Source organism: Papio anubis, chromosome 11 (assembly GCF_008728515.1).
Source record: "Papio anubis isolate 15944 chromosome 11, Panubis1.0, whole genome shotgun sequence".
In the NCBI taxonomy this organism is placed as follows: Eukaryota; Metazoa; Chordata; class Mammalia; order Primates; family Cercopithecidae; genus Papio; species Papio anubis.
In genome coordinates, this window is record NC_044986.1 from 628,958 (window position 1) to 655,042 (window position 26,085).

A 26,085-nucleotide genomic window follows, 5' to 3' on the forward strand; every position below is an offset into this window, starting at 1 on the left:
CCCCGAGAAGGGGAGAGGGCCGGACAGGATGCCTGAATAATCCACCAGAGACCGAATAATCCACCGCAGAGCTCAGCAGAGGCGGGAGGGAGACAGACGGGAGGAGGGACAGACAGTGAGAGGGAGATGGACGGGGAGACCCGGGCAGGTGAGCGGGCAGGAACCGAAGCCCCCCCGTCTGCTCCCAGACAGGGATGTCTCCTCAGACCTGCTCTGAAGGTTTACACATGATCCCCACGCGGACATTTCAAAGTGAGAGGGTAACAGTGGCTGCATATGTGTGTATATTTTTAGCCAGGTACAGCTTTACTCAAGAAAAATTCTTCCTCATATTTTAAATCAATCACAATCCATTTCCTAAAGGCTTCTCTACTGTGGCTTCTTAACTTACAGACACAAGCCTGTAAAAAGATCTCAGAAACTGCCAACTCACTCAAACCCCAAATCTCCCCTCCACAGCTCCAGTCAGTAACGCCGTGAACTGCTTGCTTTCGAGGAGAGCCAGGCACTCGACCCTCCTGGTGTGAAAGCAACACGAGAACCTTCGCAATGTGGCCTTGGCCACCAGGACCATCAGAGGAACAGAAACATGTGATCTGTAGACAAAAAAGGAAATACTCTGGTTGCCACGTTTCTTAATTTCACAGCCCAGAGCCAGGTGGGGCCGCCCGGGCAGGGGGCAGGCAGCACCGAGGCTGCCCGTTCAAGCATCTGCATTTGGAGGTGGGTCGTCATTTTTCTCCCAAATAAACTCAGGTTATCAGCCAGGCGAAAGCGGGAGCTTCCAATCAGGTTAACTGCAGGCGTGCACTGCCGTCCACAGGAGGGGGTGCCAGCCCAGGTAGGTCACTGCTGGGAGCACTGTGCCCTCCTGGAGCTGGGGACGGCGTCACGAGGGGCACGGGAGGGCCCACTGGGACGAGGCCGGGAGGCAGGGGGCCTGACCAATCACTAAGTCAGCCTTTTCCAGCTTGATCCATTCGCTTGAGAAGTAGAAGAATCCACAAGTGAGCAGACGGTCTCCCGCTTCCCAGTTCTTACGTGGTCCTGTTCTGCACTGCCCGGCCGCTGCTGCTGACACCTCCACCCTCGGGTTGAAGAGCCAAGTGGCCGTGAGGCGCCAGCTGGGGCCACTGCTGGCCGCGGACCTGCCCTGCACCCTCCAGGGCCTTTAGGCCAGAGCGAGGGAGGACAGAGCATCTGTGCAGGTCACACTTTCGTGACTGAGTGCGGGTGGAATCAACACCACTTTCACTTTTGGCTACGCAGTGTGGGAGTTCATTTCTATCTTAACCTGCACACCCTCAATATTTTTAAATCTACATATCGAAATTTGCATTTTCTCCCGATTTCACCTGTTCACAGCCTGCTGTTCTCTTTGGTTCCTGGCCTTTTCTGTTTGAATTCCAGGGGTCTCCCCATGAATTCTGGAGAGTAACCCCCGTCTGTCTGTGGAGAGTAACCCCCGTCTGCGGAGAGTAACCCCCGTCTGTCTGTGGAGAGTAACCCCCGTCTGCGGAGAGTCACCCCTGTCTGTCTGCGGAGAGTAACCCCTGTCTGTGGAGAGTAACCCCCGTCTGTCTGCGGAGAGTCACCCCCGTCTGTCTGTGGAGAGTCACCCCCGTCTGTCTGTGGAGAGTAACCCCCGTCTGCGGAGAGTAACCCCCGTCTGTCTGCGGAGAGTAACCCCCGTCTGCGGAGAGTAACCCCGCCTGCGGAGAGTCACCCCTGTTCGTTCATGGAGAGTAACCCTGTCTGTGGAGAGGCACCTGCCTGTCTGCGGAGAGTCACCTCTGCCTGTTCAGGAGAGTCACCCTGTCTGTCTGTGGAGAGTAACCGCTCAAGTGGAGAGTCACTTCGCCTGTCTGTGGGAGTCACCCCGCCTGTCTGTGGAGAGTAACTGCCTGCGGAGAGTAACCCCGCCTCATGTGGAGAGTCACCCCGCCTGTCTGCGGAGAGTCACCCCGCCTGTCTGTGGAGAGGCCCCCGCCTGTCTGTGAGAGTCACCCCCGTCTGTCTGTGGAGAGTCACCCCCGTCTGCGGAGAGTAACCCCCATCTGTCTGCGGAGAGTAACCCTCGTCTGCGGTGAACACGGCATACGCTCCTGGCATCCTGGGATCGGCCTTTCCGTTTTGCCCGTGGTGGCTTCTGTCAGGCAGAAGTTTTAATTTCCATATAGTCACATGTATCAGTTTCCCCTGTGGCTGAGATGCCTGCCCCAGCCCCCACACGGGCACACAGCCCCCACCTTCATCTTTATGGCAGAGTTTTAAGGGTTATCCTTTAATCCATGCGGAATTACGGTGTAGAGCAGGGATCTAAGTCTATCGATTTCCCAAGTGGATGGTCAATTGATCGGCACCACCTATTCAACGTGCCCCGTCTTCCCACCAAGTCTGTATCACAACACAACATTCCCAACGGCATGGGTCTTTTTGAGACAATCTATTCTTTTCTGCAGATCTTTTTTTAAAAAATCAATTCCTGCATGCTTTTAATTAATACAACTTTTTCTAGGGAAGTCCTTCTTGTTGACAGTTCTTTCAAAAATGGTCCCAGCTATTTCATGCTCCTCTTGCCTGTTAATTGCTAGAGCTTGGCTTGGCAAAGCCCAAAAAAGCTTGCTTATCTTTTTAATTGGAATGCCTTCCAGTTTACGTTAAGTCTCAGTTGTAACAAATTTGATCTATTCTAGTGTGATTTGCTTAAACGAGCCCCAAGCTCTGCCCGGGAGAAAGGGAAGCGCTTCCTGTGTCGTGTGAGCACAGAAAGCTGGGAGGGTGCGTGGAGGAACCTGTGTCCCATGAGCACAGAAGGCTGGGAGGGTACATGGAGGAAGACAGAGGGCCCTGAGCTCTGAGTCTGCAGGAGAGCGGCAGCCCGGGGCACGGAGGCTCCCGAGGGAGGGCGGCAATGCCCACAGGCCAGCGGGCAGGATGCAGCCAGCCAAGCCCAGGTGTAGGCGAGACCACAAGATACCAAGCCGTCCCCACATGGTCAAGCACCTGAGCTGCTGTCATAGGAGCGGACGCGGCCGCACTCGGCTAAACGCACAGCAGAACCCTGACGGAACAAACTGACTAAGTCCCCCAGTGCGGGGAGAGAGGAAACGCGGCCTCCTGGGCTGGCCCTCACTCCACTGACCGAGTTTTCTCTCTCAGGACGCTGGGGTGCTGCCCTCACAGGAGGCCCTGCCCAGGCCTGGCTGCTCCTGCTTCCCAAGAAAGCCGCCGGGCGACGCACCACGTGGGCCTGCAACGCCCTGGAGACACAGCGTCATCGTCCTGTCTGGAGTCCTGCAGGATCATCATTAAAACCCTAAACTGGAGCACACTTCCTCGCCCTGCTCTGCTGACAGAACAGCCTGAGCCCATTAATAACCGCAGCTGCCTCTAAAGGGCGCACGGCGGCCGCAAGACGAAGGGGCTGTCACGGCCGAGGCAATCACCTGAGTACCAGCCCCGCTGCCCTCCCAGAGCTCACTTTCAATTTCAATATAGTGCCATTTGGAGCAGGAGAAAAAAAAAGAGTTGTTCTAAAATTAATTACCTTGTCAGTAGCTATTATGATTAAAACGTAGGCCCACATCAATATCATGTGCCTAATTCAAAAAGAGAATTACAAGAAGAGCCATAAAAATCAATTTTTTAGGCCTTGAAAATGGTGTCTCTCTCTGTTTTGACAAGTGGTCTCATTACACGACGGAGGCACTGGGAGGAGGGGCTGCCTCGTCGTCCCAGCAGCTGCCCACCGCGAGGGCGTGGGGGGCTCGTCCGCGGTCTCCGGGACAACTGCGACCTCACGACACCGCAGAGTAAAGACTTTGGGAGAGTCCCGGGCTGAACGTTCCGAAACACATTTCCAACAGCGGGCGCTTCCCTAACACAGCAGTGGGAACCTGGCGCGAGGCTGCTGGGGCCTGGAACACTGGGAGACCCCACAGTGACAGGGAGGCGGCGGGACAGCGCCATCGGCGGCCCACTGGGGCCCTAAAAACTATCAGCCTCGCACTGGGCAAGTTTTTTTTCCGTGGAGCTAGTGCAGTGTGGGAAGCAAACTGGCCACGAGACACTCATCCTCTCTCCTCCAGGACACCTAACGTGCTAGGAGTTGGTTTTTTTCTTTCTTTCCTTTTTTTTTTTTTTCTAACCACTGAAAGCAAAGGTAGCTGAAACCTTTGGCGCTGTACTTTTAAAGGCCTAGGGTGTGTACAATTGGGAATCTATTAAAGTTGGTTTGTTTCTCTGCTATGGTAGAGACCACGTTCTCCGATCAAACAACTTTACACAAGCAAAAACATCAACAATATAAAATTACTAAAACTACTGAGAATATTTTAGTTACTGAATCGCTTAAAAGTTTCTCTTAATCATAAACATCTCATTGCATGGTTCACCGCAGATGTATTTAAGCCACTTTAAACAAACTCATCCCCCCAAAATAAACACACCAGCCTGTTTATTTTTACCTTCCTAGAAACTGCTGGACTATTTTTCCTGACTTCACTTTTTACTCCACCCACCATGAGCTCTGCCCCCCTGAAGCCTCAAGCCCTCAGGGTGAACATCCCAGCACCACAGAACCCAGCAAGACGGCTGCCTATGGCACGCCCAGGCAGAACCCAGGTACCACAGAACCTGCAAGACAGCCGGCTAAGGCGTCCCCAGGCAGAACCCGGGCAGATGGCCGGACGTGCTGAAGCAGCAGGGTCAGCCTCAGGGCTAGCAGAGCCCCCAGAGTGCCTGAGGCGGCCTGGCTGCTCACTGGGTGGAGTCGCAGCAACCACTGCCCTTGGGGAAGCTCCTTGACCAACCTACTGATCCCCAGAGCTGCACCCAAAGGCCCCCCGACTTCCCCACCAAGTCCCAGCCTCAGAGCCCCAACCCTTTAGCGGCCAGCACCTGAGGTCACGGGGTGGGGTGGGAGGCGGGGCCCTGATGTAAGAGGAAGGGTGTCCTTGTAAAAGAGGAAGACACCAGCAGCTCTCCCTCCCTCCCTCCTGCCCCCACGTGAGGACGCAGTGAGAAGGCCGCTGTCTACAGGCCGTCACCGGAACTCGGATCTCAGACTGAGAACGAAGGTGGGCTGTGAAGCCCTGCCACACAGTTGTGTCGCAGCGGGCGGGGCTAGGACGGGCCCTGGGCCTCAGTCTCAGGGCTGGGGGCATCCTGGGCCCCAGCGGCATGTGCCTCCTCAGTGTCTGGCACCTTTTAAAGCCCACACTCCCTTCGATGGTCCATCCCCACACCAAGTGCTCTTGGGCGGGGTTGTGCGGGGAGCCCCGTGCAGGGTGGCAGGAGGGCTGTGCAGGGCTTTCCCTCGGCAGCCACCGCTCTCACACTCTCCACACAGAGCATCGCCGTTTTACTTTTCTTTTTCTCACTCTGAGACCCACCCTCTCGAACTCTGCTCGGACATCGCCATAAACCACAAAAACGTGCGGCACAGAAGTGCCTCAACCTCCAGGACCCCCCACTCCTCCCCAGTTAGCAGAAAACACACCACCAAGGGCTGAGATGCCAGTGGTGATGCTGGGGTTCAGGGTGTGGAAAGGACCAGCAGGAGTGGAGACACACGGCCCCCATGGCCCAGCACAGGCATCGTCCTGTCTGCCACCGAACGGCCGGGAACCACCCAAACGCTCTCCAGACAGCCGGCAGCGAGTCCCGTGACCGAGCACCATGGCTGGAGGTCGCGGAGACGTCCGGCAGACTCCGTTCACATGATGCTGAACACGTTGGTCATAGGTACTGACATGTGTAAAGACATAAACCACACACACATGTCACGGCAATGTTGACGCTCACCTCCATGCTGGCACATAATAAAAGTACCGAAACATCCGTGCCTGTGTCACAAGAGGCCAGAAAGCTGCAAAGGAGTGATGGGTGCTGAATTCAGGCTGATGCTGGGGGCCAGGGTGGGGTTCAGGACGGAGGACGGGGCACCTGCGGGTCCACATGGTTTGTTTCTTAAGGAAAGGAAACATGCGGAGAACGTGCAGGGTGCGTGGCTGGGTGCAGGTGCTGCCCCTGCATAGCGGCACCGCCTTTCTTGGCGCTTGACTCTGTGTTCAACAAAATAAAGATCGCAGCCCACGGATCAACTGAAGCACAGGCGTAAGGAGCCCCTCCTGCTGGGCAGCAGCTGGACCGACCACACCCTGGAGAGGCTAACGTGGGACAGAGGCAGCGGGCTTCACAGCAGCGGAAAGGCAGAGGGCACAAGTTTGTGCTGCCAGGAGTCCTGGGCAGGCATGCGGAGGGACACCACAGGGTGCCTGGTGGGCTCAGCAGACCCATGACCTCGGCCACCCTGAGGTCTCCAAATCTAAGGGAGCCTGATCAGGACGAGCCCACGACCAGCAAGAGCCTGTGAGCTGTTCTCCGAGGCCAGTGGGAGTGTAAGGAGCGCGAGAGCCAGCCCTGTGGCCAGGAGCACTCGGGGTGACCCAGATCTTTAGTGCCGAGTTTGCCTTTGCCTGGAGACGCAGCAGCTTTTCTTTACTGGCTGCACAGCAAGGCAAGTTCTGGGAACGTCTAAAGAGAAACATTTAGGTTGGGGGCTCTTTGAGCGGCTGACAGCTAACTGATGGCCCTCCATAAAGCCACAAAGCGGGGCTGGGGGCGCGGGCATCACATCGCCTCTCCCTGGGAAACTAATTGCTTGGAATTGTTCAGAAGAACATTATTTTTCTGGCAATCATTTCCTTTGAATGCCCAAAATGAGCATGAAACAACTCTTTAGACTGGACATAAAAGTTAAATGTCCCAATGTTGATCAAATTAACTTCAGTGCCATGACAATGGACTGTATTTGTGAGAAAATAATGGGGGGACAAAGGGGTGCTTTATGCCGAGATTTCACAGTTGTAATGTAAAATGTTTCTGTTGAACTAGGCCAGGACACATTTCAGAGGGGAGACAAAGAGTCCTGTCACTTATGGGAAAATCTCCTTCCCAGCTGAAAGCTCAGGAAGGTTTCAGGACGCGTCAGTGGATGGTGCCTAGGAAGGCTGGCGTGCACCTCTGGCTCCGCCCCCAGATGCCCCCCAAGGGCTGACCTCTGTGTCCAGGAGAGGGACCGGGGCTGCCCCCAACATGGGCTGAGTGCTCGGTGCCTCCCAGAGCCACACAAGGGTGTGCACGGCCTGGCCTCGCCCAGGGTCCAGGACCCCAGACTGGCACAGATGCCGCCAACACCTGCCCAGAGCCTGGTACTCTTCACTCATTAGGGATTTGTCTTCTTTTTAAACTTCTCATAACAAGAGGTTGACAGCAACAATTTCAAAAATTACACACAAAAAAGTAAAGGTTCGCATCTGTGATAAGAAGTCCCGCAGAGCCCTGACCGGCAGCCCTATGACTGGTGTGGTGGTGGCAGGCACCCCGCAGCACTTGCCCTGGGGCCGCTTCTGAAGACCTGAACTCGGAGTTTGTCTCTCAGTTGTTTTACAATCATCTTCCTACTCTGGAATGATTTTAGGTTTAGAGGAATGGTGTGAAGGTCCTACTGGTGCCTCTGGGTTTTAACCCCGCCGGCACCCTCCTCCAGGGCTGGGAACCGCCCTCCCTCCTGGGCCTGGCGCTGCCGGCCCTGCAGCTGATAGGGACACGGACCTGGGAAGCCGCACTGGGAGATTAAACCAGGAAGAGGCTGCAGGAGCCTCCTCGCTGTCTCCCTGCGGGGCAGACAATGTGCGCCCGGTTCCCAACGCCCTGAATGGGGCCCCGCTGGTGGCAGCGTCCATTCAGAGGCCGCGCGGCATTGTCCTGCCCGATCCGCACAGCAGAATGCGGTCTGCTGGTGGCTGCCAAGAGGTTAGCAGCAGCGGTGAAAGGGCGGCCCATTGTTCCCGACTCCGACAGAGCCTCCCTTTGTGCTGCGCGGCCCGCCCCACGCCGCGGAGGTCCGGATCTGCGGCTGGCTGAGCGCGCCGCAGGAGCCATTCATGGGAATGCAGAGACGCAGAAAAGTGGCCCAAAAGCCCAAAGGCTGCTTTCTTGAGGCCGCGGAGCCATGGCAGCAAGGGGCGATGACACATTTTAATGCCATGCCATGCTGACAACCTAACCGCTGTCACCAAGACCCAACAGCAGACACGGCAGGGCCCTCCCCGCTCCGGGGCTCCGTGGGAGGTCCCCGAGACGCTTGGGGCCTGGAAGCTGAGGGCTGATCAGGCAGGAAGAACCGCGCCGCTCCTGTGGGTGAGGCCCTTCTCCCTGGGCGACTGATATGCTGTCCAGGGAGGCGCCCAGGGCACAGGCGGTCATCAGTCACTTTGTGGCTGACAAAGCCCCAGGCCCCCACCCCCAACCTGTGCTGCTTCCCCACAGTGGGCGGTCGAGAGCACAGTCCCCGGGCTCAGACCTGTCCCTGCCTCGGTATCAGTGCCAGCTCCAGAGATACCTGGGAGGCCGGACAGGTCCCCTGCAGAGGGCGTGGCCGTGCACAGGGCTGAGGGCCGGCCTCAGAACGTGGCCACGAGCACAGCAGCACCCAGGCCCCGCATTTGCCACCCCTCTTCTTCGACCAGGCTAGTGGCAGGAAACCAGGGCTCCATCACTCTGGAGACGGAGGTCAGGGGCGGTCAGAGGGGATAAGGGGCCACGACTCAGGGCCCTCAGCAGGGGCCAGATGCAGAGAAGAACCAAGGCCATATACCTGCTAATAGCAGCACAGGGATGGGGGCCCACCCCAGACTCCTTGTGCAGAGCCCTGTGGGGAACCTGGGAGGATCGTGAAGGCAGCAGGCAAGGAGCCACGCAGGCCACACTCACCACAGCAGCAGATGGAGCCAGCGCTCAGGAGGGGTCCCACCAGCTCCAGCTTCCCCTGGAGCAGCACCCACTGGAGAATCCAGCCTTCCACCCCTTCCTCAGGATGCACAGTGCTGAGCTATGACAGGTACACACTTACGTGCACACGCACCTACACCTGTGCACACACGTGTGCACACCCACACCCGCACACAATGTGCACACACCCACAGATGCACACACACCCACACCTGCACACACACACATGCACTCCACACACCCACAACCTGCATGCACACATACCCACACGTACCTGCACACATATCCACACCCAGGTGCACATGCTCTCCCCACATATACACACCTTTACACACACCCACATGCACACACACACCCACATGCACACACACACGCATACACCCTAGCACACAGGCATCCACACAGATCCGCATGCACCCACACACACCTACACGCCCACACCCATGCATGCACACACCCACACATGCACACTCTGAGGCACATGCACACCCACACACGCATACACATCCACACATGTACCCCCACACAAGTGTACACATATGCACCTACACATAAGTTCTCTACACATGCACATGCATCAGTACACCCCTCCACACATCCAAATAATGCGAGCTACATGTAACCTACACACGCACTCCACACACACAGCCAATACTGGCAAGACATGCATTAGCCACCCAATAATAAACAGGCAATCTATACATCTATGCACCCACACTCGTGACTCCATTACACGCGATACACCTGCATTACATGTACCCACATACACCTGTGCATCACATGTACCCCACATACACCCGTGACTTCACATGCACCCACATACACCCACACTCACATGCACCGGCCAATAATTTATATACCCTCAAGACTCACAAGCACCTCCACAATGCATGATACACCTGCATACACCCACACTCACATGCACCCACACCCACATACACCCACACTCACATACACCCATACTCACATGCATCCACACATGTGATGACTCACCAAGACCTATACCTCACATGCACCCACACAAGTGCACTCACATGTGCCCCACGTGATGCACAATAATAATACAACCACCACACTCCCTGTAAGCTGCACACACCTGTAGACATAAAATTCCACACACATCTTTACACCACACATGTACCCACACCAAGATAGCTACACTCGGGCGACTCACATGCATCCAATAATACGCATACACCCACACCGCATACACCCGTACTCACATGTACCCACACAAGTGCACTCACATGTGCCCATGTGCGTACGCGCCGCAACCCCATTAATACCCCGGTAAGCATGCACACACCCAAATAGACATGTACCCACACACATACCCACACCACACATGCACCCACACACACCCACACGTGTGCACACACATATATATGCACTCATGCACCCACACATGCCACCAGCACCATGCACACATGTGACACACGTAGCGCATACATCGTGTAGATAGATGCACACCCACCCCCACACAACCCCCACAAATGCTCATACACTCACATGTGTGTACATGTATGCAGACAAAATCATGCGACATGGATAATTGTGCATGTACAGGTGTAGTACACTCAGTGCATATGAGTGTGGGTGTATGCAGGTGTATGCATGTGGGTGCTTCAGAGCGGCATATGCGTGCCTGCATGTGAGTGTGGGTGTATGTGTGTGTGGGTGCATGTGAGTGCGGGTGTATGTGGGTGCATGTGAGTGCAGGTGTATGTGGGTGCATGTGTGCAGGTGTATGCGTGTGTGGGTGCATGCATGCAAGCACAGGCACACACATGCTAACTGAACACTATCCTTGGCGCTATTAGGAGGCAGGGACCTGCTGGCTGCTGTTCTCCTTCATGACCCCACCTGCCTTAGGGACCCTTCAGGACACGGGGCTTGCTTGGGTAGAAATGTACTCCACACAGTCCCCAGGGGATGCCTCTCACAGGACTCTCCCACTCCTGCTCTTGAGAATCTGATGGCGCTGGCCACATACCACACATGACTCAGGACCATGTCCCCCTCCACATGGACTGCTCCTCCCACTGTCTTCCCCAGGAAGCCTCCCAAAGGCTCAGAGAGTACTAGGCCCTGCCCAGCCTCCTCCCTCTCTGGGTTCAGACCTCAGTGCCCCCCTAATTCCTGCCTCTGCCTGTGCAGCCCCAGGCAGTTGTGAGTGCCCCAGGAATGGTGGTGGCCTGGGAATGACTCAGTCCTTCTGCTCGGCACAAGCCCAGGGTGAGGCAGGTGTGGGTGGGAGGGGCTGGCCCCAGGAACAGAAGGTCGGGGTCTGAGGAGGCCAGCTGCTGGAAGGCCAGCGAGGTGCAGGGCAGCTCCAGGCCCTCGCAGCTTACTCGGGAGTGCCACTCGGCATTCTGCACGCACGGGGGCCGGGCAGGGGTTCAGGTCAGGGGCCCTCTGGGGAGCAGAATGGGGTTCAGGTGGAAATCAGGGACCACCCTGGGGTGATGAACACAGTATGGTCTCAGGCCTGTGTTCGTCACTGATGCAAGCCCAAGCTGATGGAGCACTGTCTTGTCAACCATGGGGGTGCTGGCGGGAAAGGTTTCCATATGGGGCCTAACTGGAACGGGCAGAGAATAAACCCAGGCCGCCTGGCTGTGGGGCCTGAGCTTCAGCAAAAGGCCCAGCTGTAGATGGGGAGGGACACGGGTCCCAAGATCAGACACATCCCACCAATGGGGGGGGTCCCCTGCTTCCCAGTGACAGCCGTCATCTCCACAGCATCACTGGTGGAGCGGCCTGGAGCACTGGGGGGCAGGGGCCCAGGCACAGGTGGAGGTGGCCCCCACGCTCCCACTGACTCTTCAGTGTCCTATTCACCTCCCACCACAGCACCCCATGGCACTGTTTTCTCATCTTCCCCACAAAAAACTCAGAGAGAAAGTGAAGCCATCCCCATTCAAGTCCATGGTGAGGGTGCAGCTCCAGCCTGTGGACAGGGCTTGGGGGCTCTGCCACCTCCATGGGGCAACTCCAGTAAGGGCCATCAGCAAATCAGCAAGCACAGAGCAGAGTGTGTCTCCCAGAGCAGGCACAGCCTTTCCCAGTGGCCAACAGGGGTGGGTGGACACACCGACCTGCCCACCCACCCACCCACCTGTCCACCCACAATTACCTCTCCACCCATACCTATACCTGCCCAGCACACCTGCCTGCCCAGCACACCTACCTGCCCACCCATACCTACCTCTCCACTCACACCTGCCTGCCCACCCACACCTACCTCTCCATCCACACCAACCTGCCCACCCCACCCATCTGTCCACCCACACCCACCTGCCTAGCACACCTACCTGCTGGCCCACACCTACCTGTCCAGCACGTAGCCCAGTGCCTTGTGCCGGATTCCCGAGTACACGGAAGGGCTTGTTTCCCAGGCGACCAGATTGGAAGCATCATGGAAAAGATGGATATTCACCAAGTCAAAGGCACTACAACCAAAAGAGAAAAGGACACGTCACTAAGGGCCGGAGCCTCCGGGTCACACCTCATTCTCCCAAGGAGCCCCGGGAGGGTGAGACCTGCACCGGCCCCCGCCGTGCGGAGCCACCCGAGGCCGGGCACCTGTCCACCCACCTGTCTGCCGACAAGGCCAGTGGACAGGAAACCTCCAGCGAAGTCTGAATACATCTTTACAAATGCAGTTACTCTGGGCAACTAAAAAGTGAGCTATTTTTCTTGAAAGAGAAAAACTACAGGTGACTCTGGAAACTCTCCCTGATGGCTAAGCTAAGAGGAAGGGCCACCCCTCAGCCTCAGCCTCAGCTGCCCAGGGCTGCCGGCTGCACCCATCGGGGACCCCGTAAGGCAGGGTGGAGGGCACAGGGACAGGCGAGAAGAGTGCCTCATTTCACTCCCAAAGGGAAGACCCTTGGGAAGCCCCGTCGGCCGGCTACTGGCCTCCAGGCACGCGGACTTGGCAGGGCCTGATCAAGGCCTGGGCCTCTGTCACACTGCAGGGGACCCTCAGCACCTTCAGCTGGCAAGGACGTGTCCCCTCACCAGGGAAGGTCAGTGCAGGGCTCGGCACGGTCTGGACACTGTCCCACAAAGCCCTCACTGCCCACATGTCCTCCACAGGCTCCAAGACCCAGCCCTGTCTCCCTACCAGGAGGCGCCAGGAATGAGCGTGTGCAGGCGGCCTTGCCCTCCTCCAGCCTGTGGTCCAGCTGCCACAGTGACCCCAGTGACGCTGCCTGGTGAACGTGCCCCGTGTGCCCCCACACCATGCCAAGACTGTTCCCTGTGACCAAAAGCAAAGGGCGGCCTGGCAGCCCGCACTGTCTGGGGTAGGCACAGGACCACGGCTCCTTCTCAGCAACCTCTGTCCTCCCCCTCCCTCTTCTTCCTCTTTCTCTCCCCTCCTTTCTCCCTCCTCCTCTCCTCCCTCCTCTTCCTCTTTCTCTCCCGTCCTTCCTCCCTCCTCCTCTCCTCCCCTCCCCCTCCCCACTCTCCTCTCTTACCCTTCTCTCTCACTCTTCCCCCACCTCCTTCTTTTCCCCCTCCCTCTCCCCTTCTCTCCTCCTCCCCCTCCCCCTCCCTTCTCCCCAGCCTCCCCCTGCCTCCCTCCATCCCCCTCACTCTCTGGACTCCTCCTGGGGATGTCCTGCCCTGAGCAGCCCCAGGGAGAGGCTCGAGGGGAGGGGCAGAAACCCACAGCCCCAGTGGGCTTGGAGATGGGTCCCCTGGAAGCCCCAGGGTGACCAGGGCCAGAGCCCCAGAAAAGCCACTCCTGGGTCCTGAGACGCTCACAGCCATGACCTCGTACGTGTTTTTTTGTTGTTGTTGTTGTTTTTTTTTTTTTTGAGACGGAGTCTCACTCTGTTGCCCAGACTGGAGTGCAGTGGCCGGATCTCAGCTCACTGCAAGCTCCGCCTCCCGGGTTTATGCCATTCTCCTGCCTCAGCCTCCCGAGTAGCTGGGACTACAGGCGCCCGCCACCTCGCCCGGCTAGTTTTTTTTTTGTATTTTTTAGTAGAAACGGGGTTTCACCACATTAGCCAGGATGGTCTCGATCTCCTGACCTCGTGATCCGCCCGTCTCGGCCTCCCAAAGTGCTGGGATTACAGGCTTGAGCCACCGCGCCCGGCCTTTTTTTGTTTTTTTGTTTTGTTTTGTTTTTTTTGAGATGGAGTCTTGCTCTGTCGCCCAGGCTGGAGTGCAGTGGCGCAATCTCCACTCACTGCAAGCTCCGCCTCCCGGGTTCCCGCCATTCTCCTGCCTCAGCCTCCCGTGTAGCTGGGACTACAGGCGCCCGCCACCGCGCCCGGCTAATTTTTGTATTTTTAGTAGAGATGGGGTTTCCCCGGGTTAGCCAGGATGGTCTCGATCTCCTGACCTTGTGATCCACCCATCTTGGCCTCCCAAAGTGCTGGGATTACAGGCGTGAGCCACCGCGCCCGGCCTCGTACGTGTTTTTTAAAGCTGCTAAGTTTAGGGCGATCTGTTACACAGCAGCAGATAATCAGGCAGTGAAGTTTTGGAAAATCCATGAGAGGAAAATAAAAACAGTATTCAAATGAGATGTGATGGCTGGAGGGACAGGCTGGGGAGCCACCTGGAAGCCACCTTAGGAAAGCAGGTAACAGGTTTCTGTTTCTTATCATGCAGAAAAGGTGGGGCGGCGCCATCGAGAACGTCTTCACCACAGAAAGGCCAGGCCGGAGGATACGTGGATGAGACACAGGCTCCGCTACGTCTGTGCTCGGCCTGCTGGTAGACCAGGCTGCCAGGCGGCTCTTACACCATCTCACTGGGCAGCCACGGGGTGCCGGTACTAGGGGGCCTCCCTGCTGACTTCCCTGTGCAGCGGGCTCTGGCCAGCAGAACTCTCCAGCTGCGGGGAGGGACCGGGGCCGTCACTGTGTCTCCACGGGCACTGGGCACCCAGATGTTTGACTTACAGGGAACAGTGACAATGCTCCAAACGCATCGCTGTGAACAAAAAAGGTCAGAGTGGCAGGTGGGGGTCAGGCAGCTGGGGGTCCTCACACAAAATCAGTAGAGCCTCCAATGAGGTGTGAGGGAACACGCCACTTGTGCAAGATTAATAAAAGTGTAAGAAATGTTATGGAAATTGACAAAGCAGAGAGAGACACCACGTACCAGTCTGCAATGCACCACCTTGTCCGGATGAAGCCTTTTCTTGACCATTTGCACTGAAAAATAAACACGTCACACGAATGAGCTGGAGTAAGCAGGCAAGAGCAACACGTGGGTCCCACACACCTAAGGGACACAGGAGACGCTTTCCAACCGAAAAACAGCAGTGTTCTTTCAGCACTGATGGTGCCTCGCTACAGAAAACTGAGCTGTGCACCCGTCCTCAAGTGGGGCTTTGCACAGAGACGCCTGCAGGGGCTGGTGATGCTCAGCCTGGGGTGGGCGGGGGGAAGATACGAAGAAACGTGCCAGCCTGCTGCTTGTAAGCCCCGTGCCCCGGTGTGAGAGCAGATGCAGGGAAACCACTGTCACCACAGATGCTGGCTGAGCAGGGAGCTCGAGGCACACAGGGCCGCCCTCGGCTGGACCACAGGGAAGACGTGAGTAGCTGCACCCAGCCAGGCGTCCTGGACAGTGGGTAAGCTGCCCACCCTAAGACTGTGTGTGGCCTCTCATTGATCCCCATCACCCACTGATACCTCCCACCCACCGACGCCTCCCATCGTCCAGCCTGACGCTCTGCCCACTCCTCAAATTCAAGGTGAAACCGTCACCGGCATGAAAGTCCAAAGAGGGGGGTTCTTTAAGAGGTGGCAGGGCTCCCCACGAGATGGCATGGAGGCCCTCCTGTCCTCTCACCTCCCACCACAGCAGGTTCCTCTGCTGGGCCACCCAGTACAGCAGTGGCCAGCCACCAGGGCCACTGAGCATGCGAAGTGTGTGACTCAAGAACTGAATTTTAGATTCCACTTCATCTGCATTAATTTTAATTTAAACAGCCATGCAGAACAGGTAGCTTCACAGCCTAGGCCTCTTGGGAAACCCTTGAAAATCACAGAAGGCACTGGGAGGAGGCTGACAGAGTCGAGTCCAAGGTCCAAAAAGCAAAGCGCTTCAGGCAGTGGCGGGGGAATGGCAGCCACCAGGGCAGGGCACCACCCATTCCGTTCCCAGCAGCAGCCACAGGCCTGGCACCATCAGGGGCAGACGGTGGACAGGGGCTGGTGTTCTTGGTGCTCACGGGCTGGTGGAGAAGGAAAACAGGTCAGGGAAGACCCTGTCTCCTCCATCACGCCCTGAGGTCTGCCGAGGAGATGAAAGCAGATGGGAATCTGGAGTTAACTGCGGAGGAAACACCCGTGAAGGAAGGGTCCGGCATGGCGCACTCCCTCTATCTAACACAGGGAGTGCAGAGGTCAGAGGCTCTCCCTTTGACCCCACCTCCCCACGGGCCACCGAACCCCTTGGCTCCCCCAGTATGCGTACGTGCCGGACAACAGCTGCCCAAATGCTCTCTGCAAGGTCACCACAGCCTCCACAGGCAAACTCCTACAGACACTCGCCCTTCATCTCACCTGGCCTTGGTGGCACCTGGTGGCACAGTGGCCCCTGCAGCCCCGTCTCCTTCTCCCCGTCTCCCTCCAGCACAGCATCCCCCCCAGCTCCCTCCTGGGCAGGGCTCTAGGGCTGTGGATTCCCAGGTGTGAGGCCCTTCTTTGCCTGCCCCCACCTCAAGCACTCCCTTCCCCCTCCCTAAGTGCTCCCACCCATGCTCAAGAAGGGAAATTCCAAGCCCCACACGCTGATGGGGGTGATGCTGAAGCCAGCCAACCCTTCCCACACACTGCGTTCTTCCCCTGCGCTCTGGATCCACCACTGTTGTAAGCGGCACCCCAGCACACAAACTGTGAATCCTCTGAATGTACGTTTTCCTCTCTCTGGCTGTTTTAAAGTTTTTCTCTTTGTCATCAATATTCTGAAGCTTGAATGCCATGCAGGTACGGATTTATTTTTATATATCCTGCTCTGTGTCCAAATTGTGGTGGGGAATTAAATTTCTAAAATTTTCCCCTTATCACTTCCACCACTGCTCCCCATTGCTTCTTTCTGGAATTTACTTTGGGTGTATCTGAGCCTCTTAATAGTCTTTATGTCTTTTAACTGCTCTTTCCTATAAAAATAAAAAACATACAAACAACCAAACACACACAAATCTTTGTCTGTCTTGGCTATGTTTAGATGAACTCCTTGATGACATTGTCTAATTCTCTGATTCTCTCTTTGACCACATCTAGTCTAGAATCTGTTCTGTAATTTCTAATGCAGAATGTTTAATGTTTCTACAGGTACTTCTTCATATTCCCTTTTCTTGCTTTATTTCTGTTTTAATTGAATAACATTTTTAATGAACCCTATCTTTCACTTATCACTTTGAGCAATTTAAACATACTTAAAGTCTGTCAGCTTTTCCCACGAAATCAACTGTATTTAGGGTGAATCTGTATTCTGGTGTCTGCTCGTCTCACAGATGTTCTTGGTTTGCAGTCTCCTGAAGAGTGAGAGGCCCCCCCCGCTCACCTGTGCAGTTCCATGGCTGCCCCACCCAGCATCATAAAAGGTCTGGGGTCTCTGCTCCCCAGTGATACTGAGGCACCCACAGATGCACCCTCAGGGTCCACAGGTGGCTCTGAGCTTCCTCCTTCCAGGGCTGGTCCTTCTTCCCTCACCTGTAAAGCCCCAGGCCCCAGGTAAGCAGACTTTTAAAGAAGTAATAGGCTTTATTTTTCAGAGCAGCTTTAGGCTTCCAGAAGAATTGAGCAGAAGGTACAGAGACTTCCTGTACACTCCTCCCGGCCTGGCCACGCACTTGGAGCCAGGCTGTGGCTCTACTTGTTGAGGAGGATCTGTCCTCACACCACGAGCTGGCCCTGGTACTGAGCCCACATCCCCTGCCGTGCTCAGGCCGCCCTGCTTGCCAAACAACAGGGGCTGCTCCAAAGCTCCTGGAGGCTGGCCAAGGCATCCCCAGGCTACTGGTCTGGCTGCTGCGCGGCGCCATGCCCAGACGACCCACGGAGCTCTATGGTGGGGTGGCGGGGTGACGGGCTCCCTGCATGCTGCACCAGACGCTTGTCTCTGATTCCAAACGTGTCTGCCTCCTCTCTCAGGGAGGCCATGTGCCCTGGGGAGCCTCTGTGTTCATTTCCCGTAGGTAACTGTCTGCGATGGAAACACATCAGTGAGAAGCTGAGCTGTGGGGAGAAGGTGGTGCTGCTGATGCCCCACAGCGGGCTCTATGCTCCTGCCGACAGTGCAGCTGACTGGGACACCCCCTGATGCTTGGACTGTCTCCCCTTCACTCAGCCCGCACTCCAGACAAGCTGCCTGTCACCTGTCTAGACGCCCTTCCTCCATCTTCCACACATCCCAATCCAGCCTGTGCTTTCCGGAGAGACCACCCACCTGGAACAGCCACCACCCACCCCCTACAGCCCAGCCACGCACATGATCCACACCAGCAGCATCCAGGGCCTCAAGGCAGTGGGTAAGACAGGACTGCGGGCTGCCGGGTTCAAGTCCCAGCTGTGAGGCCTCAGGCACAAGGACGGGAGGACAGAGCCCATGTTGCCGGGCAGCTGCGAGGGTGTGGCTCTGTGCACCAGTAGTTGCTGTGGGCTGGCACCCGACACACAGGCACACACCCAACCCTCAGGCCAACCAGAAAGGGAAACTGAGGCTCAGAGGTTAAGAACTGCACCTATGGTCCCTTGGCAGATTTACGCCACAGTCATTGGGCCCAAGGCTGGGCTCTCATCCCATGGGGGCTGCCATGGGAGAAGGCTGGACGTATGACTGGTGACAAATCTACAGTAAAATAGGTGAGGCCCCTCTAATAGTCACAGTGGGAGGCAGGCATCTTTCCAGGAGAAAAGGCACTGTCCCTGCAGGCCAAGGCGTCTCTATACACAACCACTCCCCTAGAGCACCAGCGGCTCATCTTCTGTGCCTCGACACCTCCTGTCTGCGGGGGACTGGGTGGCCTGACATGCTTCGGGAACCGGATGCTGCAGAGGTCAGGCCGAGCCTTCAGAACCCATGCGGGTGAAGCTTCGTGTGTGGGGTGAAGCTGTGTGTGTGTGTGTGGAGGGGGGAAGCTGTGCGTGTGTGTGGCGTGTGTATGGCTTGGCGTGTGTGTGGGTGAGAGTAGTGTGTAAAGGATAAATGGAAGGATGCATCCGTCGCTCATCCCGCAATAATGCTTGTCGCTTCAATAAAGTGCGGTAAAGTAATAAAGTAAATAATGCGATAATGATAAGTGGCGGTACTGGGGATGAAGCCTGGGTGGTGGCAGGGGCTGAAGCGACGTGATGCCAGGCGGTCGAGGGCCAGTTCCCCAGAAACCGACTCCATCAGGGGCCTCCGGCTGGCAGGTGAGAAACCTGTGGTCAACATGAACGGGAAGACGGACACCGCGGGCACAGGGTTGTGCAGGAGGCACGGCTGACAAGTGCAAGAGCCCAGAGCCATGTCCTCGCCAGCGGACAACGACCACAAGAACCCGGATCTGTCCTCGTCGATGCAATCACCAAGTGACCGGGACAGGTGTCTGCCTGCACCAAGTCACAGGGGTGACTGCAGGGGAAGCTGGCCTTGTGAGACAATCAGGGCCAGCTCTTCTGGGAGAAATGGTGAGTCCGAAGGGTGGGGGGCACCCAACGGGAGGGAGGGGAGTCCCAACCCCGGTGTGTGGGCTCAGCAGGGAGCCTGGAGGCCGCTCCTAACCAGCACTGGGGCAGGGAACCTGGAGGCTGCTCCTAACCAGCACTGGCAGATGCCCTCTGCCAGCTCCCATGTCCAGACTCACGCTAGTGCCCCTGCCACTCCCCAAGCCCACAGTCACCCCTGTGTAAACGTGAGCCCCAGCCCACCCCAAGCATCCCACAGCCCACTTCCTGGGCACAGGCGCTGTCCACATCCCCCGCTGGGACAGCCCATGAGGCTGGGTCTCGGTCCCGCTGGTTGGAGCCAGAGCCGCAGAGTGCTGGAGCCAGAGACCCAGAGTACATTGTGGAACGAGATAGCAAAGGTGCTCCGTGGCATGCAGGGGCAGGCACTTCCCACGTGTGGCAGACCTGTGCCCAGGCACTGCCTTCCTGCTTCCAGACAGGCAGTAGGACCCGGGACACAGGGACACAGCACCTCCCTGCACGCACGCCTCTGAATTCTGACAGGTACAGCAGAAACCCCAAACTGAGCACACCAGGTTTTTACCTAGAATTTGCTATAACCGTCAACAGTTTTACTTCCATTAAAAATGGAAGGCATTTGTAAATTTTTGAACCAAAATTAATTATTATTCTCCTGAGTTTTCAATTATTTGTGTTAATTAAGGTGTGTGTTTGTGTGTCTTGAATCTATGTGCATGTGTGTACCTCTTGGTTTTTTTAGATTTTTAAATTTTCCACAGTAATGGAGAATTTTTTTCAACATTAATTATCCATAGACTGAACAAATAAAACAAAAAACAATGTTATTTTTGAATAATATAAATTGGTAATAACTGTAACTTTAGGATTCTAATTTAAGATTTTAAAATAAATTGCAAATGAATCTCAGAAAATTTAACAGTATATTATCATAACCGACTATTTGCTAAAGTATTTGTAGAAAATAAGTTCCTTTTGAGGTAAGCTCCTCAGAGCAGCTACGATTGTGCTAAGACTAGGTTTCCAAGGATTTTACAGTAGGAACACACGAAGCCACAGCCCACAGTGTCCTGACACTTCCATGGCCCGTGGCTACAGGTGCGGTCACATCCTTGGGTTTAGGGTGGGATGTGCGGTGCGGGGAGAGTCCTCACAGAGGGCGTCCCATGCACCCTTTAGTGGCCCCGCCGGCACTCAGGACAGGCACTGCCCTCATTTCCCCAGCGAGAAAATGGGCCTGAACCCGCCAGCTCTTTGGAGAAAGAACCAGAACTGGAACCACTGCCCCAATTCCTGCATTGAACTCCCCACTTCCTGATGCCTCACTCCCCTTGCTGGCCAAGCCCCGAGCATGCAGCCAGGGCTGGGGTGGGGTGGCCCAAGAGGAAGGAGGTCCCCAGAGTCATCAGCAGGTTCAGGGGCCCCTCCCAGAGGCCACACCCCAACGGGCGCACCTGAGCACCCCAGCCCGAGGTGGACACACCCCACACCCCACACCGTCCTCCGGAGCAGGGCCAGGAAGTGCTGGGAGGCAGAGACAGGCATCCTGGGGCCTCAGCCACCGCTCACATGCTCAGGACTCAGGAAGACCCCAGAAGCTTCTGGATGTACATACTTGTTGCTCAGGCCACGGCAAATGGAAGCAGAGGGTGTATGGCCAGGGCTGGGGGTCTCCTCCATCTCAGGCTGTATGCGGGATCACCGGCCACCTTCAAAGCCCTCGCTCCGGGAGCCCTCAGGAGCCTGCAGATGGGACGGCTGTGGCTCCGCTCTCCTGAGGTGGCCGCCCCCTGGCTCATGTGGGCTCCTCTACTCCCAGAGAGGTTTTCACCTCAGAAATGACACCACATCACGTGGGGGTGGGGCACATCCTTCACCTGACGACATGAAGTCTCTCTCAGGCCCATTAATAGGGTTCCTTCAGCCGGCAGATGGATAGCGGCTCCAGCCGGTTTCATCCACTAAAAGACGGCATAAATCGCCACCGAGAAAAGAGCGGCTGCAGGGAGGTTATCGCCACACAGCCCTCACGCCAAAGGCCCGCTCAGAGCATTAGTGGAATTAATTCATCTTTCATAAGAGCTTGCCGCCGGCCCTGTGATCTATGGTAACAACCAATTTCTCACTACGGGCAAAAGGAAAAAAATGACTCGCCCTGATCGACTACACAAATCTGCTTTTTAAAAATGGCCTCACATTATCTGGAGTGTGGCTCCCAGAGGCATCATCTGAAATTCATACCAAGCCAAAAGCATCCATAAATCAGCAGAGAAAGTTTTGTTAGTTTCTGCGGCGGCCGTAATTACCCGAGACTGCATTATACCCCCATCGAGGTAATTACATTTAGATTACCCTTAAGTGACGGTAATAAAAGAAAGAGAAATCAGTCTGAAACTAGTTCCTTCCTCCAAAATGTGTTCACACACAGCAAGAGGTCGGGCGCAGAGGCACAGAGGGAGGGGCGGGCCGGGTCGGGCTGCCAGGCTGGGACCCCCATGGCTCCCCAGACCCTTCCCTCCTCCTTCCTCCCTCCAGCAGGGACACGGGGCGCCACACAGGCTCTGTGGGGTTAAAAACCCACACTACGGACAGAACATTAGAAGCTTATAGTTTTTAAAATAAGTTTCCTTTTGTTAATTTACCAGGGAAGAGGAAACGTCGGAAAACCTTTGCAGACCATCAAACACACGGGTCCCGGGAGGATTTCTAAGACAATGACGTGGCAGGCCTGGCCCTGCCCCACAGGGAGGCCTTGGCCCAGGGCAGGGGCTGGCCCCCCGTCCCAGGCACCAGCAGCCACGAAGATCTGCTGAGCAGCTGACCACCAGGCCACGGACAGCAACACGCTGCTCTCCCAGGGGAGAGACGGGTCCACACACACAGGCTCGGCGCCTGTTCCTCCCAGGAATCGTCTGCCTCCCAGAATCTGCCTTCTCCTCTGCCTGTGGACACAACACTGCAGTCCCTGGAGCCAGGTCCACGGCAGGCGGGAAGGGGCTGGACCCAGGCTGGGGGTTGGAGTTTCTATACAAACCGGGGCTGAGGCTGCTCTTCCTGGGGGAGGGGCAGCCCCCCATGCTACGCCCTCCAGAGACCTACGCCAGCAGGCCCCTAGCATCACAGAGGACTCAGAGTACTGGCGTCAGGGACCAAGGCCAGGGGCCACACTCAGACCCCTGCCGGGGCACCCACCCTCCAAAGGGTGGCAAAGTCATAGCAGAGGCCCCCAGACCTTGCCCAACTTCAGCCTGGGCCCCGGCCTCACTCCCCGCTTGCTGGGTCCAGGAGAGAAGCCTGAGGTGTGGGTGCAAGAAGGAGGTTCCGCTGCTTCGGGGCGGGGCTGAGGTACGGAAGGGTCAGAGCCTGTGTGGCTGCCTGGGAGGACCCTAGACTATCTGTTCCTTACTGACGGCCCGCTGCCCCTGAGCTTCCCACCCTGGCAGACCCTGTGGCCCCTGGCCCCTCACGACATACCTCGGCCCTCACCCCTAGGGACTATGGGGCTCCCTGTGGGCTCTCCTACCCCATCCAGGGTGGACAGGACCCAGTGAATAAGTGGACACCTGGTGAGGAGGGGACAGCCCAGCAGCACCTAGTCCAGCCACGGCCCCTGGAAAGCAATGCAGTCACATGTGTCCCGAGACAAGGTGCTGGGTCAACAGCCCCTGCCTGGACCAGCCCGGTCGCCCACAGCTGCTCTCCTCATGCCATCAAGTAGCAGCACATGGCCCCGCCCAGCCCAGGCCCCCCCAGCACCTATGCTTCCCACAAAGGGCCCTGAGTCTGTCTCCGGTCACTCTGAGATGAGAGCCTTGGCTGAGTTCAAGAGAGGCCAGAGTTCAGCTCACAGGCTCTCCAGGGGAACCACAGCTGCCACCCTGCCCTTCCAATGGGCCTGCACCACAGGCAGCCCCTTCAGGGAGGCTATCATGACCCAGGGATGCGACTGTGCATGGAGAAGACCACGGAGCTTCCTTGTGTGTCCTTTTCCAACCGCAGGACACCCGGAGCAGAGGGAGGCAAGCGGGCGGTGCCGGAAGCAGGACCGAGGACGGGAGGCTGGCCCACTGACACGGTGTCCTTGGCCTAGGGAAGATGGATGAGGAGGCCGAGCCACAGGGTGACAGGAGCGCCCCATCCTTCACGGGGCGGCCACAGTCCCTCACTCAAGGTGTGGGCCATAAAGCAAGTTAATAAAGTTGTGGCCTTGCTGGAAGTCAGCTCCGTAGCAGCCTCAGCCTGCACGACTCTCGTGGAGACAGGACTGCGGAGCAATCCTTCTTGGGGCTGGCCGCGCAGACAGGTCCGGACGAGAGCTCCTATATCACAGCCTGGACGCCCCCAAACCCGCCTCAGTGCCCGGGCCGCTTCTGGCCACGGTACCTGGATGCCCCCAAACCTGCCTCAGTGCCCAGGCTGCTTCTGGCCACGGTGCCTGCACCCCACTGTGATTTAGCAGATTAGGAAGGGCAAAGCAGCAAACGCTGCCTCGACAGGTTAACTACACAGCGAGGCAGACACCGACAATGCCGCGTGTGAGGTTTACCCAAAGATCACGTGCACAGAGCAACAGCTGCACACACACAGCTCAGCAAAAGAGCATGGCGGCCAGAAGGAAACACCAATTTCTTATCAACACCGTCTGGCAGTGAGATGACAGATGCCTTCCACACATTTTGATTCTAAACTCTCCGTGTGACGCATGCATAACTGCTGGGACCCTGCTGCTTGCAGCCTGGTGCAACCACCAAGGCCGTATCGGACACGGGACCGTGCCCCTGCCCCACATTCACACCATGGGCACACGCGACCGTCAGCCACTGTCTTGGTTACCACCAGCCAGCCCACCTTCTCCCAGCTGGGCGTGCAGGGGACCCCAGGTGCACGCCAGGGGAGCTGAATAATTTTCCTACATCTTTTGGCGAAGCTTCTTTTTCGTGGATATGAGGATTCAGGAATTTACTGATTGCTGTGGTGCTAATGCCTTAGATTCTCACTGCCCTTACATGTGACAGCCCAGACCAACCACAGGAGGCTGGACTCCCAGGAAGACGGATTATCAGAGGTAACAACAGGCAGCTGCGACCAGCAACAGTGCAATGCGAAAATTCCGTGTTCAGTGTCGCTTCTGACGGGCTCACTCTGGGAAGCAAACCCGTTGGTAAGAAAGCCTCACTACGCACCTCGGGGAAGTAGTCCTGCGGAAACTTCTCCTTCTCCAGCATGGGTGTGCTCTCCAATGTATCCGAGTAGATCTCTTTGCCCGCGACCTTTCTATACTTCTTAGCTGGAAGAGACCAGAAGGATGAGGTGACTATCCCATCGTTGTGCCCACCAACCAGCCTGGAGCACAACCTGTTTCTGCCCCGCATGCAGCCCGATGGGAGCAAGGGAGGCCCCCGAGAGGAGGCCCCGATGAGGGCGCCGATCCTGAACAGACCCCCGGTGGCTGGCTGCTCCATGCCTGTGGCTCATAAATTTCCCTCCCATGACCTGAAATCTGACGCTCCACTCCATGATCCCCCGAGAGCCCCCAGCCTGCAGATTTACAGGAGCTAATTGGCATCCTCTTTTAAACCCGTGAATATATTTAAGAGGGCTGCAGAATTACCATTCACTCAGACCTTCACATGAATTTATTTAATAACATTGATTTCCTCCCCGTATCCAGCCTCCATCACTCATATTCCAGGGAAGAGGTTTGTGTGTGACGGTGAGAGAGGCAGCTCGCGGCAGGGTGCCTCCCAGATGGGCTTTGCCAGTGGCTGTTTGGCACCTCCCTGGAGCCCCCAGTGGATAGGCCAGGCCCAGGGACACAGGCCCGCCCGTGGCCAGGGCCGGTCTCACTATTGTTCACAACCAGGCCTCGGTCTTTCTTTTTATGGACAGGTAGCTCCATACCCATGGTGGGGTATGATCAAGGATGGCAGGGATCCATTCCTCAAACTCCTGCTGGGCCCGGTGGGCAGGTGGCCGCTGGCCTCTTTGCAAGATGCCATAGGATGGCTCCTAGGTCACTGAGGTGACACTCATGGGTGTCAAGGAGGTTCCTGGAGACCACTTTGGGGCAGTGTATTGTGTCCCACAAGCAGCCCCAAACTGCAGTTTCTGGGGTATTATCCACCCCACTGTGGCAGGAGGGACAGAGGGGGCAACCTGAGGACCACGGCACTGTGGGCCGAGGTACTGGGTCACCACTGGGGTGGGCAGGAGTCCCAGGCAAAAACAGAGTGCTGTGGTGTGGCCCGGCCCTGGGTGCTGTGGTCTGGCCCGGCCCTGGGTGCTGTGGTCTGGCCCATCCCTGGGTGCTGTGTTCTGACCTGGCCCTGGGTGCTGTGACCTGGCCCAGCCCTAGGTGCACAGTCCTGGATGCAGGTGCCTCATGGACAGGAGACAGCATGAGATGTTTCAGTGACTTATGGAGCATGGACAGAATATTAAATAGAGGCCGTTCCCTAAACTCGGAGCTTAGACTCCACGGATCCTTTCACTGTCTCCACAGTTCTGCCTTTTCCAGAGTGTCACAGAGTTGGAATCACACAGTGTGTAGCCTTTTCAGGTTGGCTTCTTTCATTGGTAGCAGGCATGTCAGGCTCCTCCGTGTCTTCTCACGGCT

The 26,085-nt window shown here is 56.7% G+C and overlaps 1 protein-coding gene across 1 annotated transcript in view; it reads right to left on the bottom strand.

Moving 5' to 3' along the window:
* The window catches only part of INPP5A (inositol polyphosphate-5-phosphatase A), a 242,946-nt gene that overhangs the window by 54,204 nt on the left and 162,657 nt on the right, over positions 1–26,085 (bottom strand). The window contains exons 6-8 of the mRNA XM_017944467.2: positions 24,653–24,756; positions 14,926–14,978; positions 12,132–12,251 (exon numbers count right to left, since the gene is read on the bottom strand). Coding sequence (XP_017799956.1) covers positions 12,132–12,251; positions 14,926–14,978; positions 24,653–24,756 — 277 coding nt within the window. The remainder of the gene's footprint in view (positions 1–12,131; positions 12,252–14,925; positions 14,979–24,652; positions 24,757–26,085) is intronic.